The sequence below is a fragment of the Hydra vulgaris genome, chromosome 12 (genome assembly GCF_038396675.1).
Source record: "Hydra vulgaris chromosome 12, alternate assembly HydraT2T_AEP".
NCBI lineage: Eukaryota > Metazoa > Cnidaria > Hydrozoa > Anthoathecata > Hydridae > Hydra > Hydra vulgaris.
In genome coordinates this window covers 39,650,311-39,672,720 of record NC_088931.1, presented here as the reverse complement: position 1 = coordinate 39,672,720, position 22,410 = coordinate 39,650,311, and the positions used below count along the sequence as shown (strand labels likewise).

The window sequence follows — 22,410 nt, the reverse complement described above, 5'->3', positions numbered from 1 at the left end:
TAGTCATGAAGAAGTCTATGGAATTGAGTATACCATCTATAACGTCAGCTAGAGCTGCTAAGCATTTAAGTTTGAAACGATAAGACTCTGCTCTATCTGATCCAGAATGACAAGCATTTTCTGTGCTGCCGGTAGTGATTGTTTTCCTTTGTTTATATGGATTGATAAAAGTTATATGATTGGTTTTAATGTTGTACATACGATGGCTCAATGCTTTGGTTGTGTCATCCAGACCTACTGCAATGAATGAATATGAGATCGGAAGTATGAAATTGGCAGCCATACTCAAGTTCAGAAATGCCACGACTTGATGATACATATCTTGATATGCACGACTTGATGACACATATATGCGTTGTGGACTGGGACATACGTAAATCAAATTGTTGCATGTACGCCTTTGCTTTAGTACACCAGGACCAAAGGTGTCACTGTCCGACTCCAAGGTATTATCATATTCTTCTAGGTCACTGGCAGTGGACCAGTTCTGCCCAAATACTACGTTAGCTGAAGTCATAATGATTCCAATGAGATCATTTTTGCTCACCTTGTGGTCCACAATACACTGAACTGTGCATTGTATTATCCGTTCAACAGTGCAACGTCTAGTTCGAACCTTCATTTTTGGAAATGAACAATGATCTTGCGCAGAGGATCCCGCCGTTGAGGTAGGCGGCAATTGAAAATTTGATTTTTGCCTTATTACTGCAGATGATAGATTGAATTCATCTAGATTCATGGTAAGAAGTTTGAATTCAGGATCAGAGTCACTGGGAGGGCTACTGTCAACATGTTCTGGTGATGCAGGATATGTCAGTTTTCGTGCAGTTTGGTGGTTATGAAGCCATTGTATTTTTTTCTCAGCTGATGAAAGTTTTCGGTGTACTTGTTTTCTTCTGCTTGCTCCACTTCCTAGACACGTTGCCGAGACACGTAAGTGTAAGACACGAAACAGCTATTTTGATAGAGTAGTTCATCTTCTTCTGTCATTGTCACGCCAAATTGGTGCTCCAGTTTATACGTATATCGTACTCGTGTTTTGTTATGATGTCATTAAACTCATTTACATTTACGTACCAGATGAAGCATTTAACACAACAAGTGTGCTCCAGTCCGGAGTTTAGGCTGAGCGATGAGTTTTTGCTGTTTGCTGTAAACTTCATCGAAGAGGCATTTCACATCACGATCGCTTCTTTTATTTACTGTATTTTTTGAATCCAATGTAGCGTATGTTTTCAATATGATGACTTCTGGAGCAGTAGCTATTGTTTTATACTAGTGCGGAAGTGACGACTGTCATGTGAACAGAATGTGCCTACGTGACTTGCCGCACGGCTCACTCGGTGAAAAGATACATTTAGGAGAACGCAAAAAACGAGAAAAACAGCATGTTTTTTTAGATTACTCAAACATCTTGATAGATACGGTAGTCTAAGTGTGTGTTTTTTGAATTCCCTAGCCCGAAAAACATTAAAAATGACATTATTAGGCTTGTTTTGCAGAACAAAAAAATCCGCTTTTAAAAATGGCGATTTTGTCGGCCATTTTGAAAAAATGGCCGCGATCCGACATTAGGAGTGTAAATATACCAAAAATTCCCCGATAACCGTATTCAGCAATTATCGGGGAATTTTGCCTCAGGATTTACTCAAATGGCCTCAGGATTCACTCGATCTGAAAAATTTTTGTCATGTACCTTATCTTAGTGGTAAAAACGGCACTGCATGTTTAAAATACTTATTAGCTTTTTGGTCCATAGTTTCAAATATTGTTTTGAATCTTTGACTTTTTTTGTATTACAATTACACGTTAAAGTACTTATTAGCTTTTTTAAACTCGATATAAATATCTATTTAAAAATTTATATTTAAACAGTCTTCAAACAGCTTGCGTTTTGTTTTAACACCTGTATTTTAAAAAAAACCTATATTGTACAGAAACCAAAAATATTATTAATGTAAAGTATTACATTAAAGACATCAAAAGCCATAATGATACTTTTTATAAATTTTTTTACTACGCTCCTGCTTTCAGTAAATATTATTGGTAAGTTAAAATTTTTTATTTAATTTTTTTTTAATAATAAATTGTCTTACTAAATAAAGTTACTGATAATAAAGTTTGAATTTTTTTGTTTAATAAAACATTTGTCTCAACTAACTAACAAGTTTTACTTGTAATACCGTATAAGGAAAACTGGGGTAAAAAAATAATGTCGCAAATGTTAACTAAAAAAGTCACAAAAATTAGCAAAATGATTTCAATGCGGAAACAATAAAACTCTAGTGAAGATGATCAAGAAAATATCTGAGAAATTTAAAAAAAAACAAACAAAAGAAATAATAAAAATGATAAACGCAAATTCAAAAATAACAAACAAGCATTTTGATAAAGTAAAAACATCTAACGGCAGTTTAAATAAAATTGTCGTTTAAATGTCATTAAATTGTCGTTATAACACGGTAAAAAATTAAAAACAACCCCAAGCTATTTATATTTGTTATTATTGCTAATAAACTATTTAATTCTTTATTTGAAGCCTCGCAAAGATTAGGAATAGTTAAATCACCAGTTTAAAAATCAGATCACATTCCATTTTTTATATAGTTAAACAAGTCATATAAACATAAACTTCAAGTTATATTTTTTGAACAGTTCATATCATTAAACAACCAAATCGTTTTTGATTTTTTTTTGATTTTGAGTCATTAAGGCCGCTTCTAAAGAAAAAACCTGGGTATTATTGAGAAATTTACTTAGGATTAACATCAAATTACTTAACTAAACAGTAAAAGTGATAAAAAAATCTTCTACCCACAGTTTTTATTAATACTATTAGATAGTATTAGATAGAATGTCTTCAAATTTCCCAAAAATAAGAACTAAACAAGAAAAAACAAAAATAACTGCTTAAATATAAGTTTGTGTATATTTATTCAGTAAGCAAAAAAAAAATTAAAAAACAACAACAAATAAGTAGTTAATAATAATTAGTTGTTATAAAAAGTATAAAAAGTAAAATATATATTGTAGATAAAGAAAAATTACACCAGGCCCCTCTATATTCAAGTTAATGCAGTATTTAAACGCATAGGTCAATGGAGCGTTAAAATAATTTTTAAAGAACGTATGAAGTTTTTATAGGATAGAGTAGTGATTTTTCTGATATACAGTTCACGTTCAAAACTATGATGTTGGTAACAAACATTCTATAATTAATGTACCTGTGAATAAGCTTAACAGTTTTAGAAAAAAGTTCAATTTTAATTATATATATAGATATCTTCTCCATTTAATGATATTAATCCTATCCGCAGACTTTTTTTAAAAAAAGTTTTTTTTTAATCGCTTGATATTGTTGGTTTTGTTGTAATTGTGTTGATAAAATAAATGCGTATTAAAAAAATCTTGAAAAATCTTACGCTGATTACAATGATTGGAGGTTATTAACTGAGAATCACTTTAGGGACAATCTACTACTACACAGTACAAAAATTTATGAGGACATTTAATGATATATAGTTTAAAAAACTACCTAGCAACTGGAGTTTTGAAAACTACCTAGCAACTGGAGCAGCAATTTCTACAATAATTATCTTGAAAATTGTTGAGTTTATCCCAAGAATTACAGATCATTATCCTAAGAGCAAACTATTACAGATCACCATAGTCTAAAATTAAAAAAAAATCTGTTTCCCTATTAACATATTCATACATTTGACGTATTTCTTACCAATTTTTTACAATCACTAGCTATCTACGTTTTTTCTTAAAGTTTTTTTAACTTTGACTTTTTGGCTTTGACTAATGGTAGATTTTACTCTAAATATTTTAAAAGTTTTTCTCTAATATAATTTCATAGAGATATCAAACTAATATCTAAATTTTGCATTCACTATTATATAGATGTATTTGGAAACAATGTATTTACTCGACCATTAGATCCAGGTAGGGTGTATTTGTTTATATTTTTTAAGTAAATATTATTGGACTGTTGTGTATTTAATTTTAATTAAATGTTTTACATTTCTTATTACAATTATTGAAAATTAATACTCGTTGTTAATGTGGTTAATTATAGTTAATTATGCTGTTAAAAAGCGTTGTTTATGTGTTTTTTTTGTTTTTGATGTGTTTTTTTTCAGTTTGCGTAGCCGTGAATAGTAAACTTTGTTTTTTTTTGTTACAAATCGATACCTTATGAGTCATTACTTATTAAATCTAAAAAATGATGATTTTTAATTATGAGAAAAATTTTGACTTGTTCTTTAGTCGATAACCGGTTTAACAGATATGTTTCAGGAAAAGCCTACGAAGAGTAAGATTTCAAATACATTTTATTTTTGAAAATGTTTATTATAGAAAAACAGTAAATTAAAATACAGAAAAAGTCTTGACTGCAGCGGATAAAAATATTGCATTAAAAACGCTCGCAAGAGTATAAGTTGTATCATGGCTCATTTGCTGTAAATTAATACAAGCTCTAACGTAGATTGCTCTCGTTTATTTAAAATAGATCACTTACTTAGAGCAAAAGTTTGATAATATACTTAAAACTTTTAAGTCGCCTACTGAGTAACTAAGCTGATACAGGTCAATCAAATTATGTAGAAATAAATAACGATCTTTACTCTTTCTTTCTTTTTTTTTTAAATTTAATAATGCAAGTGGTCAGAGTTGATAATGCTTGCCGGCAGCAAAGTTTTTTTCTTTTTTTTTTAAATTTAATAATGCAAGTGGTCAGAGTTGATAATGCTTGCCGGCAGCAAAGTTTTAGGTAGTATACCCTGGAACATAGAATTTTTTTACATTGAGACTCAGCAGAAGACATGAGATAAATCAAATTTAGTTTTCAAAGACTTCCCGTACGTTATATTTTTTCCTTTTCTTATCACTAAATTAGACCATCAATTTTTCCCTTGAACCTTCATATATATATACATATATATATATATATATATATATATATATATATATATATATATATATATATATATATATATATATATATATATATATATATATATATATATATTAGGGTGTTTCATATTTTATCAATTTTTGAAATTAAACTCGCGAATCGATTTATAAATTGACCATTTATATGAAAATAAGTTTGAACAAAAAAAAGTATGTTTGTACAATTTTTAGGGTCCCCGCCAGTTCGATTTTGGGCAAAAATGTTGGGTGTTTTAAACGCCTGGCGGGGACCTTAAAATTTATCCTATAAAATTTTTTATTCTTTTAAATAATATATGTTGGATTGGATATTAATTGCATAAAAGGAGCATGTTGAAAAAATTAAGATACGCCTCCGAGTTATAAAATACTTACTAATTTCTTATTTATAGAAACGATAGTATCCTTTTTATAAATAAGTAAAACTCGCTTTATGGAAGTGATTAAAACATCGTATTGAACTCGTGTTTATGAAAGGCGATTTTTTTTTTAAATTAGTTTACATTTTCCGTTTTTGTTTTTTTCTTTTGTTTCTGTTTTTTTGTTTCAACTTTGAAAGCAAAAGGAAATAAACCAAAAAGTTTATTTCGAGTTGCTTTCAAGCTTGAAAAAATCTTGTTCTCAAAACGTTTGTATTTGCATTATTTAAACTTATTTAAATGCATTTCTTAGTTTTAAAGTTAATAAAAAAAAATTAGTAACAATTGTAGTAATTTTCCATATAAGTATTTTCTATGATTTACTTTAGTGATATGTCTTAAACGACTAAATAAAAGGTTGGAAAAGAAAGATAAAAATTGTATTTTATTCAATGCAAGAAGTGTTTTCTTATAAACTTCTTTTAGCACTGTTTCTACTGTTAAGAATACATCTCTTGCTAGCCATGCAACCAGAAGCGGTTTTAGGGACGCGTGTGTGTTTGTAAGGCTGTGTTCTGCCCCCCAAACACACACCCTTTGAATATAGTTGGGTAGTTGGGTATTTAACACAATTCAGACGGCTAAATTTTAATTTTGGGGACCTTTTTTTTTAATTTTTTTAAGGAAACAGTCGGGTACTTATAAAGGATTCACCCCCTCCCCCGCCCTCATTTTATTCGTGGAATCGCCTTTGCATGAAATTACCACTACTTCTGCATTTTTATTAGATACTACTTCAACTTAAAATGGTTTTGACTGTAGTTTTATCAGAGCATCTCTTGCTGATATTGTCACTACTGTTTTCACTACTGCTAATAATTTTTCTGTTAGCTCTGCATCTACTTCGGAAATCTTGAGCTGACAATAATGTTTTATAGAGGCCTTATACTTTTTGAAAAGTTGTCTTTCAAAACTATACAGTTTGCCGTATTTTTTTCTTATTTTCTTTAACATTCCGCATCACGTAAGCATTTAAATTATTATATATAAAGACTATATTTTACTTCATACCATAAAAAATTTTTTAAATAGTAAGCTACCACAAAAACCTTACATGAAATTATGAAAAATTACTTGAAAAAATATGAATTTGTGCCACCAATTCGTTGAGTAACCCAATTCATACAAAAATGTTCTAAACACTATTCAATTTATGTTATTGTATTTATAATATTTAGGCAATTTGCAACCCATTTACAACGTACCCATACAAGAGGTTGTAGATACACATATCTCACATATAACCGTTTGAATCTCTGAATGTTTAAAGTTTTTTATCTTTTCTATTTGAAAAGAGTTATAATATGAACAATACAGCTACGAATGCAGGATATTTGACTTTAGAATAAATTTATGGAACCCTTAAAAACATGCTATGTTAAAAATATGTTGCTCGATTAAGTAGGTATAAAAAGTAGCTATTACAACAGAATTTCGAAAAGTTTTGTTATTTACTTATTGTTAATAGACAGCTTGCTTGCGCCCCTCCTCATCATAGCCCCCCCCCTCCTCCTTCATTGCCCGATTTAAAAAAGTTGTCTACGGCCATGATATGTATATACATATATATTTACATTATATATATTTACGATATATATATTTATATCTATATATATATATTTATATCTATATCTATATTTATATCTATTTATCTATCTATATATATCTATCTATCTATATCTATATCTATCTATCTATCTATGTATATATATATATATATATATATATATATATATATATATATATATATATATATATATATATATATATATATATATATATATATATATATATATATATATATATGTATATATATATATATACATATATATATATACCTCCATGGCCGACGACACGGGTTTCGAAGTGGAGGGGCACAATCGTCAGTTTCTAAAAAAGGTCCTCTATATATGAAAAAGGACATTTTAGAAAAAAATGGAGGGATACACGCTCTATGCCCTCCTCCTCCCCCATATCGTCGGCCTTGTCTTCTAAGACTTATCTCCTGCTTTAGTTTTAGTCGTTGGTTTTTCTTGGTGCGATTAGTTTTAACTTTTTTTCGTACTAGAAAAATATTTTTAATTAACAGCGTATCGTCTTTTCCTTTCATTATTATTATTTTTTAATTTACTTCTTGTCTGGTGTACCTGTATTTTTGTTTTTTCACACTGTCTATCCTTGACTTATTTTATTTGGTTTAATAAAAACTTATTTTATTTGGTTCATAGCTTTAAAGAATGAAAAAACCATTCCCAGAGTCGCAAATCTAAATTTTTATTGCACAGATACTGAAGGAATTTGTATTTTACATCGAGCTGGGCTAGATTTGTTTTTACATTATATTATTTTTTCTTTTATAATATCATTTTTTCATTATTTTTTGGAATTGTTGACGGTCTTTTACACAGAACAGAAAAAACTTCAGTAAAAATGCTTTTTTCAAATAAATGTTGTTCAAATTGTTAAGGTTACTAAAAAAGATTGATGTTAATAAGCATTTTATATTGACTGGGAATAGAATAAATCCATTTACATAAAATACAGCAACCATTACTTTTTAAATAGGTAAATTTTTAAAATGTATGTTATCAAAAAGAAAGCATGTAATTGTACCTTGGAATGTCCGAACGGTGATTTTGTACCAAGTTACAACACATTGAAAAAAAAGGAAAACAATGCTGTGTAAAGTGCTTGAGGTTAGTTGAAAAGATTGATCAACCATCCCATTAAAAAGACATATTTTAAAGTTTATTACAATGTCTTAATTCTTAACGCAGATTAAAAAACAAATAATAATAGAAACGCAAAACAATGAAACAACAAATATTTACTATACAATGATAGATTTTCCTTTAATCGTTCAGCATCCAAAAAATCTCACTGAAGGGTTGTCAGTCACTCTACATAACCCTATTTACCAGTTAAAGAACTTTGACAGGATAGTTTAATCGGACACTTACAAATAGCAAAGCAGTTCACTTTGTTTCAAGATGAATCTGTCTCAAGATGCAACACTCTCCCATAATATTCACTTGTGAAATATTAAATTTGTTTGCGCAAAGATTTTTTAACTTGTATTATTTCTTTAATTTATTATATTTTAAATTGTCCTTGAACTGCTTTTAATTATTGAAAACTAGTATGCTGAAAAGTGATTGCTACCGATCTGAACAAAATAAAATTTTTTTGTACAATGCTGTACAAGAAAAGAATTGTTTTTTTTTTCACATAATGTTAAATGTAACTTCTTCAAAAAAAACTTTAAATTAAATTTATTAATCAACACTTTGCCTCATATAATGTACACTTTAAACCTATTAAATTAAAATGTTTAATATTCTATATTTTTTTTTAGTTATCAAATATTATCCGTGAAACTATCGAACAAACAACAGCTTGATAGAGCTTTAGCTTTAGAATCAACCTTAAATGTTTCGGTAAACTGTTTAATGATACATAAAAAATACATTAACTATAATTAAATTAAATCAAACTCACACAATAAAATTAACTATGATTTATTGTTATTTATAATATTTCATTTAAACAAGCCGGTAATGTTGTATTTTTTATGAGTTTAGATTGATTTCTGGAGTGTTGATAAAAATGCCGATTACTACACTGTAAAAGGGTTCATTAAAAAAAAAGATCTTAAAACCATAGAGATGTTTCTGAAAAAAAATCAAATGGAGTACGTAGTGAGCGAGCATAATTTGGATGAATTGATACGTCATGAAAACGAGAAAAGCTCTATCTATCAGTTTAACCAAGTTACAGGATTTGATTATTCAAGATATCATAACTATTTTGAGGTAGAATAAAATGTTTGTAAGAGAGTTTTTTTATTAACTAAATTGTATAACTTACAATTGGTTTTTATCTTCAGATTGTCGATGAAATGAAAAGCTTGGTAAAGAGTTTCTCCTCAATAGCATCAATTATCAACCTTGGAAAAACCTATGAAAATAGAGATATGCTTGCCGTTAAAGTATTATTAAATTTATATTTATATAATTTATTCTGTATTTTCCTTAAAGTTTAGCAATTTACTCCAAAAACGCAGAGTAATTGCTCAGCTTTACGTGAATAGAAAATGATGAAAATTGCTAAAGTTTTTATCGACGTAAAGCTGACCAATTACTGAGTAAAAGCAGTTGCTTTTTTTTTATCTACCCGGCCTAATGGATGTTTATATTTATAGCGGAATCTTTTTTTAAAATATTCATAATTTTAATTCTTAATTATTTATTTTTTTCAAGTATAAATACTCTCAAAGAAAGAGTATATATACTTGATATAATAGTATATATACTATAGTATAATTGAAAAAATATGTCTTCGAACTCAAACCCCGACTACACGCTTTAGAACACTTTAAGCTTTCCACTACACCACACAATTTTACTGGTTACGGAAATATTTTCAAATATATAGTCGCATTTTGTAGAAACTTTATTTAATTATGTATAAAATAATATTCACCTATATATATTATTTAGCTAAACAAACTTTTTTTTGCTCGTAAGTTAAAACCGTTAAATATCATTTTTAATAATTTTTTTTCTATATTTAATCTATATTTATTTTACATTTATTTACAAAGTTTGAATATTTAAAAATTTTGATAGCTCAATAAATTGTCGGTGCAATTATTAAACTTCATTAGGTTTCATCAACCGTTATTCAAATCTACCGTCGTAAAGGAACCCTTACTCAAACCTATCTTTGTTAAGGAACACATAAGTACATTTTATACCGATATTAAATTCGATATCTATAGATAATAAGATTAGCACGTGGGTTGGTCTCAACCGAATTTATACCAATAAGTGTGAAAGAGATAACACGATACGTATTGGTTAGGGTAAAAGGGTACCTTTTCACTCTAGCTATTATGTGGTTTTTGCCCTTGAGAAAAATCTTGTCAATTTAAAAATATACAAAAAAAGAAAGCATGTCAATGTTTTAAATTTAAACTTTTCATCTATTTTTGATTCCATAAATATTTACCTTGTTGAATGATAGACAAAACTCTACGTTGAAAAAGTTGGAGCTTTGATGAAAAGTGTAACTGACGTTATCAAACGTTGTTACCCCAATGAAAAACATTAGTAGCCAACGAAATTACTAGGTTGTTATACTGATAAAAAAACGTAAATGTAATCAAAGTTACTATAACGTTGTAATTCCGATGAAAATAACGTTAATGGAACCAACATTATTACAAGCTAGATTTAGTTGGTCGACGTCGCTTAACATAGCCTAAAAAAAATCAAACGGTAAATCGACGTCGTGTGCCCACTGGGTAGTAATTTTCTTGATTATTTTGTGAATATCTTGTTAACTTTTTACCCCGTAAGATAACGCTAAAATTTTAACACATTAATTTTTTTACTGGTTCTCGACAACAAGACCTTACGGTCTTCTATAAGTCCCAGCGTTCTTTTTTTTATTATCAACAAAAATTATCAATTTTCATTACATTTTTGAATTTTATAGTTTATTTCAGAATGGTATTTTTAATATGTATACATTTTAAATGTTTCTTGCTAAACATGTTAAACATTCTGTGTTATAACAGACTAAAAAAAAAGCAAATTTAAAGAGTCGTTTTAACGTTTAAACGCACGGGAAAAAAATAAGCCCATAGGAAAAAATTTTTGTTCAAATATAAAACCATTAATCAAAAAGCTGATTAATATCAACTAGACCAAAATTGCCCTACCCTACCTTACTAGTTTTTACCCTACCGTATTAGTTTTTCTTTTGCTTTAGTGGAGGAATTGAAAATGCTTAATGCTATTGACATTTGTTTAACACAACTTGCGTTCATGATCGATCTATAAAAAAGGCATAGAATTTTGCTTGTTTAATTTAGTTCATAATTTCATTAATAACTGTTTTAGAAATCAATGTGATTAATTCAATTTGGATGTTGTTGATAATGTTAAAAAACTAACTTTTCAGTAATAAGTTTCAAATGCTCACTTTGTGTTAAGCCGTATTTGGATCACAAATTAAATAGGTTTACAGTATTACCACAATTTTCACTATTGCTAAGGTAAGTGATTTGTAATAACCTCTAAATCCTCTAAATTGTGCGAAAATTAAAATTATATTTAAACCAAGTTTTCGAATAAGTAATACTTTTACAAGTTTCTAATTTGTCATTTTTATCACCACTTCCGTATTTGATCTTTTTATAAAACTCCTCCTATTTACCATGTATTTCATGTGAACTTAACTTTGTTTATATTTATAAAAATTCTTACTCAGATCTTTCCAGTCACAGCATCCTTCGTATACTATCTGAGTTTTTATATGTTAAAAAGTCTACATGTAAAGCAATAAACTTTATCTTTTGATGGAGTAAATTAACCAATAGCGGTGTTAAGTTTCGTCGTTATTTAATTTTCAAATAAATTGAAATTTATAAAAACATCTGTTATTTTCATTTTTAGGGTAAATTTCATAAAATTTCCTTGGTTTCAATGGGGATAGTTTTGAATTAAGTCATGACACTAAAAATTTGTTAATAAAAAATCACACCCTTCGGTATCTAAGACTATAAACCGCTTAAATGAAGTCTTTGCAGAGCAAATCAAAAGGTTTGCTCAGTCCAAAAACCTTACCACTTTCTAACTCTTTATTGGATTGCAACTAATTCACTCTGAAGCTGCTTCTAAGCAACTTATTCACTTAACTCTGAAGCTGGTTCTAAGCTTTGGAGCAGTAACGATTGAAAAATATTTCTTTTGGAGGTTCGATATACTGAAATCAAGACTTTTTTGGTTTCCTCTGCTTTAAACTTTATTTTTTCATGCAGCGAATTCCCATGTCCTCCCGAAAGAGCACATGTCACAATGCATATACTAATAACCTACCTAAAGAGCAAATGCCAATGCACAAAAATAAAAGAAAAATATATTTTATATATCGTTTATTTAGATGAAAAAATTCTTTTAATTTATGTTGGTTACAAACATATTTCAAGTTATATTTCACTTTATCTCTCATAGATTGCTGTGAAACAAAGTCCTAATAGAAAAACATTTTTCTTTATGTGTGGTCTTCATGCAAGAGAATGGGTAACAACTGCAACTTGTATATATATGATTAAAGAGGTAATGATTATACATTAAAAGCATTGTTGATATTTTTGTGTTAGTTTTAACATTTTTTTTTTCTTTTTTTCTTTTTATTTTTCTGTTTTAATATAACATAAGAATTTTACAACTTCGTACTTCATAAAAAAAAGTAAGTAAAACAGATTGGGGCTCAAAGAAGATGAGGATGACAGTACGTCATCGCAATTTTTTCATAGAACCCGCTTTAACAAAATTTCAATAATATATCGTAATATGTAATACGTAATAGAATTTCGTAAAATGTATACGTAATAAGATTTCAATTAAATATCGTAATAAATATAGTAATATAATGCGTAATTCACTAATAAAATTGTTAAGCAACAAACAAAAGTAGAGTAGTAACATTAACCAAAAACGTTTCTCAAGTTTTAAAAATTTCTTTTTTTGTTATAAACTTGAACGATCTTAACGAATTTACCGTACCTTTCAATCCTTTTTTAAAAGGTATTTTATACTTTAGGACCTCGATATGATATGCTGTATTCTGAATATTTATTTATTATCCGAGGCAGTTTGTATGTGTTTAATATATTTGCTCTAAGATTATAGTTTTCATTTTTATTTAATTCAAACTTGTTATTATAGCTTATAGGAGAAGTATTGAATGCTAATAGACATTTATTTCAAATACATCCATTATTTTCATATCTTTTATTAACAGTCTAGCGTGTTCGCGCCTATCCTTATAGTAAATGATTCTGCTAGCATGCTTTTGTAAGCTATACAGTTTTTTAAGCTTTGATGTTTGAGTACTTGCTCATGAAATATTTGCACAGCTAATGATGCTATGAGTTAGCCCAAAGTAGACTAATTTAAGACTTTGTGTATTAACGTAAGAGCGAACTCGGTACATCAAACCTATGATTTTGGTGATTTTTGACTGGATAAATTTTATATGAGGAAGCCAGGATAACTCTTCATCAACAATGATTCCTAAGAACCTTATATTGGATTGCTTTTTAATTAGTTTATCATTTAGGAATAGGTTAGACAACTTGAGAGAAAGATTATTTTTTTATGAAATAGCAGATGTGTTTTTTTTATGAAATAATACATACTTTGTTTTAAGCGAGAGTTTGTTAGCCTTAAACCAGTTTTTTACTTTATCTAGTTCTATATTCATGACCGCATATAATTTTTTGATATCATTGTTGGTATGAAATGGATTCATGTTATCTGTAAACATGACTGAATTCAGTTTTAAGGATGCAACCTTAACCCTGACAGAAGTCATTTATATATATTAGAAAAAGGAGTGGACCAAGAATCGATTCTTGCGGGACTCCACATAAGACATTTAATACTCCAGATTGAACATTATGTTCTTATTGTTTTCTGTTGGTAAGATAGCCTTAAATCCAATAATAGGTTTTATTAATTATTCCGTTATGTCTTAATTTATCTAAAAGAATGCAATGATGTACACTATCAAGTGCTTTTGCTTAATCAAGATGCTTTTGATAAATCAAGAAATACTCCTAAAGTAAACTTATTATTTTCAAAACCATTAGCTATTTGATTTACCATTTCAGTAATTGCATGCTCAGTTGAAAGATTTTTTTGAAAACCAAACTGATTTGGGTAAAAAATTGTTTTTAATAAAGTAATCATACAGCGGTGGCCAAAAATTAAAGACCACTCATTTTTTAGTTGGTTTCTTAATCTTTAAATTAAAATTAAGATGATTCTAATTGACATATTCAATTTTTTTTTTAATATCTTGTTAACTAAAACATTCGGATTAAAGTAGTATAATTTTTTTAATCTAATTCTAATTAAATAGCGTTTAACTTATTAAAAAACTGATGAGTACTTATAAATCTTCTTTAAATAAATTGGACAAAATTTAACGACCACTTTCAAATCTTTAATTTGCACTTATTAAAAACGATAATCCATTATTTTTTTAACTGTCTTAATTGCTTATTACGTTGGCTATAAAATAAAATGTCGAAACCTGAATTTCGATATCATATAAACATTTATTTTTTGAATTGCAATAAGGATATAAAAATATTGCAAAAATGCGTGCAAAGATCGAAGAAAATGACAGATACGCGGCTCTTGTATTAAAAGAAGAAGGCTATAGCATCAGACAAATGGCAGAAAAGCTCGGAAGGTCTCACTCTTGCATTGTTAACATAATTCAACGATACAAAGAGACCCGGTCAATTAATGATCTTCATAGGACTGGACGCAATAAAATTTCAAATGACCGTGATGTTCGCTCGTTAGTGAGATTAATGAAAGAAAACAGACAAGCATCATCTACAGACTTGTCTACGAAATGGACACTGTCAAATGGTCTGAAAGCAAGCCCTAGAACTGTGCGAAGGGTCCTCCACAATTTAAATTATTTATGGCGTGCTGCTGCAAAAAAACCACGCTTAAATAAAAAACAAAAATTTGCCAGGAAAGAGTGGTGCAAACTACATAAAAATTGGTCAACAGATCAGTGGAACCGTGTGGTCTTTAGTAATGAAATGAACGTTGAGGTAGACAACAGAAAAGGTCGCGTAATGTTGCGTAGACTTCCAAGCGAACGGTTCGATGAATCATGCATTTTGAAACGAACAAAACAAGGCAGTGGTTCAATAGGCATTTGGGCCTGTATGAGTGCCTGTGGTGTTGGCGTTTTTCATTTATTCGATGGTAGACTCAACAAAGAAAGGTACATCGAAATTTTGGAAAACTCGCTTATTCCTAGCATTGATTTATGGCAGTTGCAAGATGGATTTATTTTCCAGCAAGATAATGTGCCGTGTCATAAAGCGCATGTTGTTAGCGATTGGTTCAATTCTAATAAAATTCAAGTGCTTCCATGGCCTGCCAATAGCCCAGACTTGAATCCAATAGAGAATTTATGGTCGTGGCTTGATCACAAGCTTGGTAAAGAACAACTTTACAATTTGGAAGGTTTGAAATCTCTCATCATTTGAAAAATGTGCCTGATGAAGTAATCAAAACTTTAATGAATTCAATGCCAGAACGAGTACAAGAGTGCTTGAAAACAAATGGAGGAACAACACGTTTCTAAATTATTTTTTTATTGCTTTTTGAAATATTTTTGAAACTGGTCTTAAAATTTTGTCCAATTTTTTTTCCCATTTATATTTTTTACTAGTCAGTTTTTTAATTTTTTAACATTATTTTGTAAAAAAATTATAAATTCTTTTATAAAAAATATAAAATACAATAAAAATTCTTTCTAAAAATGTTTTTCTATTTTTAATACTTTTTTCCAAAATAAAATTATACTAAGGTTAAAAATAAATTTTGAAAAAAAAAAGAGTGGTCTTTAATTTTTGGCCACCGCTGTAGATTCTACTATAAACTAAACGTTCGAAGAACTTTGAAAATAGAGAAAGTATTAATCAATTAATTAATTAGGTCTATAGTTTGTAATGTTAGAATGATCATTACATTTGCATAATGGAATTACTTTTGCTAATTTAAACACATCTGGAAAAACCCTAGAATTTAACGAAAGCTTTAGTACCAGAGGTCTATTAAGACTGCGTTTGTTTGCAATAACTATATCACTAGGTATCTCATCAAATTCCAGTGCCTTTTTTTTTTTAAAGAGGTAAAAACTGCCTCAAATTCATCATGGCCTGATTCGTAACCATGCATGGTAACGTTATTCGTGGGTTTAAGGTTAAGTTTTTAAAAGATTCAGATGTTGGTATTATTTTTTTTTTGACAAGATTCGGACCAATACTCTTAAAATATTTATGAATTCATCCGAGATGAGTTTTTGACAAAATTAATTGTTGTTTTCAATAACAATGCGTTTAGGTAGAGAAGGTGAATTTAGTTTTTCTTATCCCATTATTACATTAATGATAGAACAGGTTTTTTTGCTATCACATTTACATTTGTTAATTTGATTACTGTAATTTTTTTTTTGGCATTTTTAATTAGATCTTGGTAAAAATTATTTATAACTTTTGTAATTTTTCTAATTATCATTGTTTTTATTTTTCAGAAATTTATTGTAATGTTTTTGCTTTTTTTCTTTGAGCACTTTAATAACGATTTATCCATCCACGGATTAGCAATTGCTTTTGACTTAATTTTTATAATCTCTTTGGACAGGTTTCGTTAAAATACTCTAAAAATGTACTAAAAAAGCATTGTAAGCTTCATTAGTATCTTGACATTTATATACGTTGTTCCACGTTTCTTGTTTTAGTGTACTTGTTAACTTATTAGTGTTACTCATTTTTAGATTTCGTTTTTTCAAATGTATGATTTTAGATTGACAATCAGACGTATATTTAAGGTTTTTTATTTTTATGAATATCGGGAAATAATCGCTTATATCTGCCATAAATATAACGGTTTCGAATGTCGTTTCTAAATAATTGTTAATAAAAATATTGTCTATTGCTGTTGCCGAGGTTTTTGTTACTCGTGTTGGTTTATTAATATTTGACAAGACATTGAATTTAAAAAGCATATCAAAAAAGATTTTATTTTTGGAAATTTTGTGTTAGATTGAGTATCAAGATTTAAGTCACCAATACTATATAATGTTTTATTTTCTTTATTTATTTTTATAATCTAAGTTCATAAAATAAGTTTTTTTTATTTTTACACTCGTTGGACGATAAACACATCCAGTTAAAATATTTTGGTATTTTTTATTAACAATTTCAATGAAGAGACTTTCATAATCATTATTTGAAAAGCATATTATGTTTTTTATTTTAAAAACTTTTTTAAGACATAAATTCCTAATCCTCCTCTTTTTTTCCCTCTTTCTCGTGGTTGACTAATTAGTTTGTAAAATGGTAAAATATAATTAGAATTCAAGATAACTTTCTGTATCATGCCAGGTCTCTGAAAGAGATATGACATTGAACGTGTAGAAAATATTAAAAAATTAAAAAAAAATATTTTTTACAATTGTAGAAATTATTTTAAAATATTTAAAAATGCTTTAAGTTTATCAAAATTTTACTGCATGCTTCTAATATTTATATAGAAAATATTCTATATAGAAAATGAAAAATCGTCTTTTAATACTCTAAAATCAAAAGGATCAAAATACGGTGTGTTAATTAAGTTCATTTGAGTTTCTTGAAAAAATTTTCTGTTTTCTTGAGATAGGTTATTTATAATGTTTTCCTCATAAAGATCTATATTTAAATTGTTAAAATTTACTTTCTGTGAAATAGGTGCTATTTTTTTTATTTTCAATATATAATTTAAAAATATTTAATACAATAAAAAAATAAAATACTCAAAAAGCTTACTCGTTTACGCTTGTCGAATTACCTGTGTTGTGGGTGCTTTCTCGAAGTTCATAAACAATTAGTCAAAATAGCTATTACTAATAGCCATTTTGACGATGTATCTTCGCTTTATCAAAAGTTCTTTTCAAATTTTTCGTGTTGTGAAACTAAAATCTTCGTTTAGAGAAGTGTTGGTTCCTTTTAATTTAATTGCTCTTTCCATGATTGTTTTTTTTTGTCCTTGTAATCACGGAGCTCTGAGACAATTGTTCGCTCTCGTTTTTCCTTAGCTATTCCCACTCGATGAGCCCGTTCAATAATAATATCTTTTTCAATACCAAGATTATCTTTAAATAGTTGTTTTACATTTTTTTTTGTAATATCCCAAACCTATTCTTCGCCAATTTCTACCATGCCGTCAATTCTTAAACTGTTTCTTCTGTTACGGTTTTCGATATCCACACTTTAATTTTAATTCGATTTTGTCAGAAGATATATTACCCTGCATTTTTCGTACATTTAAATTGTTGTGAACTTAATTAACTTTTTCTTCAACTGCTTTAGCTTTATCATTGAATACATCGCCAACAAAGTGTAAGATTTCATTTCGTTCTCGTCGAACGTCTTGTAAACTTAATTGAAAGTTAACATTGGAGATGAATATTAACTGCGGTTTATAAATAGAATTGCAATATTTAAACTACCTTACAACTTTAAAACCTTCCCCAATAGAGAACTCAAAAAAATGGGTTATATTCTTACTTACAAAAAAATGGGTTACATTCTTACGTGGTATAGTTATAGAACTTACCAAGGGTTCGTTATCCCCGCCTCTATCCAAAAGTTTAAGTTTTTAATTGCTTTAATGAAGAAAAATGCAAATAACAGCTTTTAAGTTAACTTCCAAGTCATCAACAGATTTTTTTAAATTTAACCTTTGAATCAATTTTATATAAAAAGAAGATTGTCAAAGGATAAAAAAGACCTGAAAAAGTTTACAAAAAGAGTTAAACTTCCTCAAAAACTGCATTGGTTTTACTCAACAAAATTGTTTTTAGTTTTTTTTATTTGGGAAAATTAGTTTTGTCAGAAGTCTTAAATTTTATTCCATAATAATTTTTTAAATACACAAATTTATTTACTAAATATACAAACAGCATTTATTAAAAAGCCGAGTGGTCTTTAAAGATTTTGCCTTTTTTCCTTTTTTGAAGGAGAGAGGAAAAATGAGATTGTAAACTCTGCACGATCTTTTAATTACTACAATATTTATAAATGAAATTTAAAATTTGTGAATACGTAGTTTAATATAGAATAGTAAAAACTTAAAACTAAGTAAATTATTATGATGTAGATTTTAATAATACAAAATAATTGTTAAAACTTTGTTTTTAATGCAATTTAGATCTTATAATTAATAATTGATAATTTGCGAATTTAAAACTCAATTAAAAAACTAATAATAATAAATATAAGTTTTAATATGTAAATAGTTTGACATCAAAGATTTTTTGTTGCATACATATAATCAAAATAAATATGCATTTATTTTTTTTAAATTGCTTTGAACATAAATAAGGTTTACAAAAGTATGAGTTGTTTTATAGTTTTGTTAATAATCTCTTCCGACTGCTGTTTTAACAAACTAGCAATTCTCCTACTCCGCTTTCAGCAAATTTGAAATTCACTTTTCATTTTGTTAAAAACAAGTTTTAATAAATTTTAATAAGTTTTAATAAATTTAATAAATTTTCATTTTGTTAAAAACAATCTTTAATAAATTTGCATTATATCTAATTTTGCAATATAATATAGACTTGATCTGCTTTATTTTAATAATTTTTTAAGTAGATATTTATAGTACTCTTATTTTTCAAGGGTAAAAAAAGAACTTGATTTTTTTATCTTAAATATATTAAATATTAATAGATGTTGAATGGCTATAAAAAAGATGCAACCGTAGCTGCCATGCTTAACAAAATGGATTGGGTAATTTTACCTGTTGCTAATGTTGATGGATATGTTTACTCATGGAAAGATGCTAGCACTAGATTGTGGAGAAAAACTAGGAAACCAACAAGTTATCAATGCACTGGTGCAGACCCGAATCGTAATTTTGATTTCCAATGGGGAAGTATGTTAAAATCTATATAGTATTTTTAAAATTTTGTTATCATTTTTTTGTTATGTTTATAATTTTTTTTAGAAGTTGGAACATCAAATGACCCATGTTCAGACATATATCCTGGCTCCAAACCTTGGTCTGAGAAATGTGTTTTTAACATTGCTCAATATCTTCGAAACAATAGAAACACTATATCTGGCTTCATTGGTATTATTTATCGATATCTTTTCAATAATTATTGGTATACTAGTAGGATAGCCTGCGATCAATTGCGGATCGAATCTGACTAAAGCTAATCAACGCTTTAAAATCGCAACTAAAAACATAAACATTTATTGCGTAAATTAGTGACGAAAAAGCGCGAAACATCTAGGAGTGTCCCAGATTTTTACATCATCCAATATCCTATATCCGGCCGGATAATAAAAAAATTAGGTTGTTATGCCGGATATTGCTGCAGGCTTAAAGCTACACGACTACCACTGCAGTCCTAAAGGTGCACAGTTTAGACCTGATCAAACCATTTGGTAATTAACAGAATGAAAGAACCTTGAACACAAATTTTAACCTTTTTCAATTTAATTTTATTCTTTCATTTTCATTCAACCTTTTGGCGGGATTGTGCACAGGAGTTGTAAAAAACGATTTTTAGCGAGAGTTACTAGATACACTACTTATCTGATTTCCACATAGAATACAAACTGATGTCGATTCAGAAAGATCGTTTATTTTAAAAAACTTCCAAATAAAATTTGTCATTTTAGAGTGTTAACCGTGGCAATATTTTATAATATTTGACTTATTCAAATATCCACTGTAGATTTTGTAATCAAATCATTTGCCCGTAGATTTAAATATCTATAAAATTATTTTTAATTATTTGGTATGTGGCCGGATATTTTAAAAACTTTACCCGAGACATTTCTAAAACATAACCAATCAAAAATTTTACAGTCAAGTAAACATAGAATCAAGCTTTACAAGAAATATTTCTACGATAATAATACAGCCTTTTTAAAAAAATTTGTTTTTAACTAATTGTTTTTTCAATTCTTAATTTTGAAGTAATAAAAAGTATTTAGAAATATTTAAAATATGTAAACAAAAATGCATATTCTTGATAAATCAGTACAAATTAGATATTAGAAGGAGAGGGAGGAAAAAAAATTGACGCTTCCATACTTTTCATTCGAACACAACAGCTAAAATAGTAAAATATAGCAAATTATACGCTAAATTTGTTAAATATTTTGTTTTTAGATATTCACGCTTACAGTCAACTTTGGATGACGCCATGGGGTTATACCACAGAGTTACCAAAAGATTATAAAGAACAGGTAAATAAAAAGTTATAAAATGTTTTTAAAATGTAAAGTATGGTTTATTGCAGTTGATAAGTATACTTATCAACTGAATATATAAATGGCGGTGTTATAACACCGCCATTTATATTTTTTTTTATCAAATTATGCGTACAATTTTACAAGCAATACTTCCTCCCCCTCAACTCCCCCCCCCCCTAATCTTTTTTTTTTTTTTTCGAATTTTATATGGTATAATATATAATATAAATGCTAGTAATGTACTTTCATTCAAAAGTATGTTTTTTGTTTATTTAAACTCATAGATGAGAGTTGCTTCTGCTGCTGTCAAGGCTTTATATAACAAGCATGGAACAGTTTTTAAAGTTGGACCATCTTCTGTTATTATATGTATACAGTTATAACTTTTTTTCTGCTTATTGTATTAAAATTAACTCATCAAAAAAAAAATCAAAACAGTATAACTTATATTAGAATTATAAGTTGAGATAGCCTAATTAGTTTTAAAAAAAAATTTTACATTTTAGATCCAACAAGTGGGGCAAGCGATGACTGGGCATACGGAGCATTGGGATTAAAATATTCGTACGGCCTAGAACTTAGAGATAAAGGTCAATACGGCTTTATTCTTCCAGCTTCACAAATAGTTCCAACAGCAGAAGAAACTTTAGAATCATTCAAAGTAATGGCCAACGAAATAGTTTTATAGAAAGAAAAAGAAGTAAAAAATAAAAATACTATCGAAAGCAATACCCAATTTTTTATTACCCTATGTTTTACTACCCTATGTTTTATTACCCTATGTTTTATTACCCTATGTTTGAGTAAAAAGTAAAAAAATTAATTTGTTTTGTGACTTAACAGATAATTACTCAAAGAAATATTTAAAAATATAAAATCTTTACTTTTTAATATATGCTTTAAGAATAAACTTGTTTTGAGAAGAACAAAGTAGAGAAAAAACGTATAATACTACCGTAGACATTCAAACGTCATTGATGAATATGATAATATGGGGTAATTTGCTTTTCAGTAAACGAAATTTCTAATGACTAAAAACCCACTTTTAACCACTATACTCAAATAAACATTATTTTTTTACATAAATTGGGTATAAAAAAATATAGACATTTGGAATAATTCGCTGCGTAAATATTTTACTTGCAAAATTTCAAAATTTTGACAGTTTTCCAA

The 22,410-nt window shown here is 28.0% G+C and overlaps 1 protein-coding gene across 1 annotated transcript; it reads left to right on the top strand.

Annotated features, from left to right (window-relative positions):
• Positions 1 to 1,935: 1,935 nt before the first annotated feature.
• Positions 1,936 to 21,966, top strand: LOC100214020 (carboxypeptidase B). The gene is made up of 12 exons (XM_065813200.1): positions 1,936 to 2,046; positions 3,907 to 3,948; positions 4,273 to 4,318; positions 8,734 to 8,815; positions 8,960 to 9,190; positions 9,265 to 9,366; positions 12,398 to 12,502; positions 19,699 to 19,903; positions 19,976 to 20,101; positions 21,155 to 21,231; positions 21,522 to 21,606; positions 21,744 to 21,966. The coding sequence occupies exons 1-12, from the start codon at positions 1,992 to 1,994 to the stop codon at positions 21,923 to 21,925; spliced, it is 1,338 nt and encodes a 445-aa protein (XP_065669272.1). The 5' UTR covers positions 1,936 to 1,991; the 3' UTR covers positions 21,926 to 21,966.
• Positions 21,967 to 22,410: the final 444 nt, after the last annotated feature.